This window comes from Elephantulus edwardii, unplaced genomic scaffold, assembly GCF_000299155.1.
Source record: "Elephantulus edwardii isolate Elephantulus edwardi_28Jun2011 unplaced genomic scaffold, EleEdw1.0 scaffold00173, whole genome shotgun sequence".
Lineage (NCBI taxonomy): Eukaryota > Metazoa > Chordata > Mammalia > Macroscelidea > Macroscelididae > Elephantulus > Elephantulus edwardii.
Genome location: NW_006399923.1, coordinates 823,833 through 827,868, shown reverse-complemented (window position 1 = coordinate 827,868; position 4,036 = coordinate 823,833). Strand labels below are relative to the sequence as shown.

The following is a 4,036-nucleotide window of genomic DNA, read 5'->3' as shown; positions in this document are numbered from 1 at the left end:
AACTTAAAATGAGTGCGAGAAAGGTATCTTATCTACCACACATGACAAGGGAGGAGTTGCCCGTGGTTAAGTAGGCTTTCCATCAATTCCCATAACCATGACCTGGGAAGGAGTTGTAGCAACTGAAAAGGCAGGGAGGACAGAGATGGTCACCCTTGTGTCTATTAAAATTGAAAAAGACTTAGCAGCTACTGTTATAGTCACCTTGGGCTCAGGCGAGAGTAATAGGGGTTCTTGAGTCGGAGAAACCTTAGTCCTTATCCACTAGGCAGAGGAGCTCAAGAGGCAGGACTGCTGGGTGGCCGTCACCTTGAGGCGCAGAGCATGAGCTCACACCAGGGGCAGTCACTTTGTCAGTGGCCTAGTTACTTGCAAGCTGGGCAAGGCTTTGATGGTAGTGCTGGGGAGGGGCGTGGGCATTGTTGTGCCCAATGACCTTCTAGGCCACAGTTGAAGCATGGGCTCAGTGGAGTAGGCTTTGAAGGGAGATCCCGCTGAGGCCCCTTTTTACATTGGGGTGCCGACTTGAGAATGGTTACAATGGCTTGGGTGTGGAAAGCTACCTTTTGATGCATCGGAGCCTGTTTTATTGCATCAGCTCTGTCCTTCCTGGATTTAAAACATTAAAAGCTGTGTTTACTAAATTGTGGGTGGACATTTGTTGTCCATCTTCAGCTTTTTTTTTGGATTTTTTTTCCTTATGTCAGGTGCAGATTGTGTTATGAAATGGGTGGCTAAACCCGTAGACTCTGATGTAATTGAAGGGTCTAGGTGGGTGTATTGGGTTAGAGCTTCAGTTAGCCTATTTAAGAAGACTGCTGGATCCTCATCTGGCCCTTGTGTTATTTCTTGGAGTTAGTTATAATTAATGACTTTCTGTGCGGCACTTGGCATCCCTGCTAAGGGACACTGAATCATATGGTCATGACTGTGCCTGCCTTCTTGACCGTGTTGATAGTCCCAGTGGGCTCTGCACCTGGGATGACTACTGTGCCTATAGGCACTGTCTGATCTGTGAGGAGTTTCTGGTCTGTGTGAGCAGCTGCTAAAATGTGGACTTTTTCATCAGATGCCAGGGTAGAGATGAGGACAGCATGGTGATCTTGCCAGATAAGGTCATAAGCTTGTGTTAGGTAGTGGAATTCTTTATGGTAAAGAATGCGGTTAGAAGAAAAAGAATCGAGACATTTTTCAGTAGCAGACAAATCAGACAGAATAGGGAACATGGACACGAACCACTCCCTCAGTGCCTGCCACTTGTAGGGAGCAGAGTAACTCAGGAAATGGGAAAAGTGAACAGCACTTAGATGATGGGTCATGAAAATGTGTACGAGAGCTAACAGGAGAAGAGAGAGAGGGAGGTGGGAGGAGAAGATTTAGGGCATGAAGAGTGTTGAGGATGAGAGAGAGGCACAGTGGGTGCAATTGATCGTATAAAAAGGGGGACGATAAATCTTCAGGAGGAAACAGGTCAGAGGGGGATAAGATCAGAGGTGGGAGTGGCAACAGGAGAAGAAATTTTTGGTTTTTCCAAGCAAGAAACACCTGTGCAGTGGAACATAGCAAATAGAGGTCTGGAGGAGAGAGAATGAGCCAAAAAGCCTAGATATAGAGAACTTTCAAGTTTTGCGTAACCTGTGACAATAGCTGTCTAAGGCTATCAGGATATCAAAGTAAAGAGCCATCAGGTAGCCAGTGGTGGAAGTTAAGGAGCGGGTACTGAGGCCCAAAGACAGAGATGTCTAAGCGATTTTGTACTTCACACCAATTAGAAAATAAACAGCCTAGCAGTTATTGTAGGGCCAAATTTAGATACTTGTGATCCCATCATTTGTCCAGTCCCTGAGCAACAGTCCGTCCACACAAAGGACAGAAGAGGCAACAAGGCAGCTGATGTGTCCCCACAGATACCAAGGCCTCGGAGCTAGACCTGAAATCCCTGGCATGACTGTGATTATGGAGAGGGAGCCTGGTGATGGATCAGGGAGGGAGGGAGGGACGACCTTGTGGACTTAACATTGGCAGAATAAGGCTGAACTCGAGAGGATCCTGGTCTGAGGCCAAGGAACAGACCAGGGGGCACATGTTCGTCCTGGGTTTCCACATCAAATGTTAGGCAGAACAGGTGCAGAAACAAAAATAAGCAAAGAAGCTTTTATTTTGGCTCTCAGGCTCTCTGGTGAGGTTCTCTGACCCAGGCAAGGAGAGAGGGAGAGTCAGAGATATGCCAGGATGGGTCAGAGAAGTTATTGGACATCCAGGAACTCACAGATTAAATAGGAAAACTGCCTCCCCACCAAACTTATGTCCAAGGCATAACATGTCCAGGTCTGAGTCCTGCACACCGAGGGTTCATGCTCCATTGCAGAGGACCCTGCCACCCCCCAGGGGTGCATATATGGATCTTCCGTCTGCCTGGCCCACCAAGCTTCCCAAGCCCAAACCCCCAGCTCCTGTCCATTTGCCAGGCTCTGCCACCTGAGTGGGGGTTGGGAGAGAGGGCTCTGCTCAGCCGAAGGCTATCCCTTGCTTCCAAGTCAGTTGATGTCATCATAGATGCTAGGGGTAGGGGGTGCTGGTGGCTTTGGCTTCTTTTTCTTGTTAGAGCCCAGGCTGGAGGCAGTCCCTACCAGGCTCAGATGGGATTTCCTCTTCTTGGTTTTCCGTGACTCAGAGCTGTTGGTACCTCGACCCCATCCCTGATTCTCACTTGTCTTGGAGGAGCCTGAATCAGAGGGTGAAAGGTCAGAGGAACCGTCCCATTGAAGCCGGCTGATCAAGGCCTGGCTGTCAGTCATGTCAAAGCTGTCATTATCCAGTGAGCTCTCAACCTCTGGATGGACAGCTGAGGGCCCCAAGAAACAAATCCGCACAGCTCGCCGCTGCTCATCTGTGTGCTGAGGGCAGCGGAGGGACCTTGTGCACATCTTCTTGGTGTGTTCAGAAATCACTCCGCATTGCGTGGTGAGCAAGCTTCGAAGCCCCTCTGGCCCCAGGGTCTCAGAGTGGATCCCAGTGGAATTGTTATACTTAAAAGGATCTGAATTGCTAAGTTTCCCATTTTTGTGTTTTAAAGACTTGGATCTTCGAGGGTAATTGGAGTTCTTACCTGATTTTCTCTTCTTGGCTTTCTTCTCTGAGCCGTAAGACCAATCATTGTCCTTGATGTCATCATTATCTTCTTGGTCACTCTCAGCCTTGTTCATATTGTTGCTGTTGGCAATCCGGCGGTTGGCGATGCGGCTGCTGTTCCGACCCATTCCGAGGCACTTCTCCAGATGGGGACCAAAGCGGGAGGCGGCAATGCTGCGACTACAATTGGGGCAAACGCACTCCTTGCTCTTCCATTGGTTGAAAACCTGCCCAAATATGTCCAACCCCGGCTGGTCCACGATCTCAAAATCCTTCATGCTCTCAGGATCTGTGTCATCCAGGAAGAAGTAGCCACACTTGACAGCCCGGTGTACCTCAAAGCAGAATCCCAAACAAGAATCCTCGATCAGGTCCGTGTATATCTCCTGAGCGATGGCCTCTAGTTTGCTGTTATCCAGGCCAGGCAGAGACATTTCCTCCATTTTCATTTGTAAACTCTTGTGGAGACAGCACTCTGACTGTTCATAGCACAGCGGGCGGCAACACGGCCTGCCCGGGGCCGCGCCTGGGCCGGCAGCCTCTCAGGGCCGTGTCCTCCAACGGCGGCTGCTCCCGAGCCCCATGACCATCGGTCCGTCCTCGCCTCTCCCCGGGACCCAGGGCCCGGGGCCGGGGGTCGGGCCACCCCCCTGCCTCGCCGCCTCACCGGCAGCCATGGCCCCGGCCCCTTCTCCTCCCTTCTCCTATAGGGCAGTCTCTTGACACAGGAAGCAGTTGTGGAGCAACTGTCAATTGTCAGCAAGGTAGGTGTCACCTGGGAATGAGTCAGCCCCACAGTGCCTATCAGACATATGGTGACCTTTGACCATTTCTTTTGTCTTTCCTTCAGGCTGTTGTTTTGCCACATTCCCTAAGAGTCTATTTTTTATTGTCATGAAGAGTA

General features: G+C 50.3%; 1 protein-coding gene across 1 annotated transcript; it reads right to left on the bottom strand.

Moving 5' to 3' along the window:
* Positions 1 to 2,256: 2,256 nt before the first annotated feature.
* LOC102875586 (ataxin-7-like protein 3-like) lies at positions 2,257 to 3,636 on the bottom strand. Its single transcript, XM_006895667.1, has one exon. The coding sequence runs from the start codon at positions 3,579 to 3,581 to the stop codon at positions 2,538 to 2,540; it is 1,044 nt and encodes a 347-aa protein (XP_006895729.1). The 5' UTR covers positions 3,582 to 3,636; the 3' UTR covers positions 2,257 to 2,537.
* Positions 3,637 to 4,036: the final 400 nt, after the last annotated feature.

What these genes read in the sequence shown, in the direction of transcription:
- LOC102875586 (XM_006895667.1), bottom strand. Translation starts at nt 3,581, where the DNA reads ATGAAAATGGAGGAAATGTCTCTGCCTGGCCTGGATAACAGCAAACTA.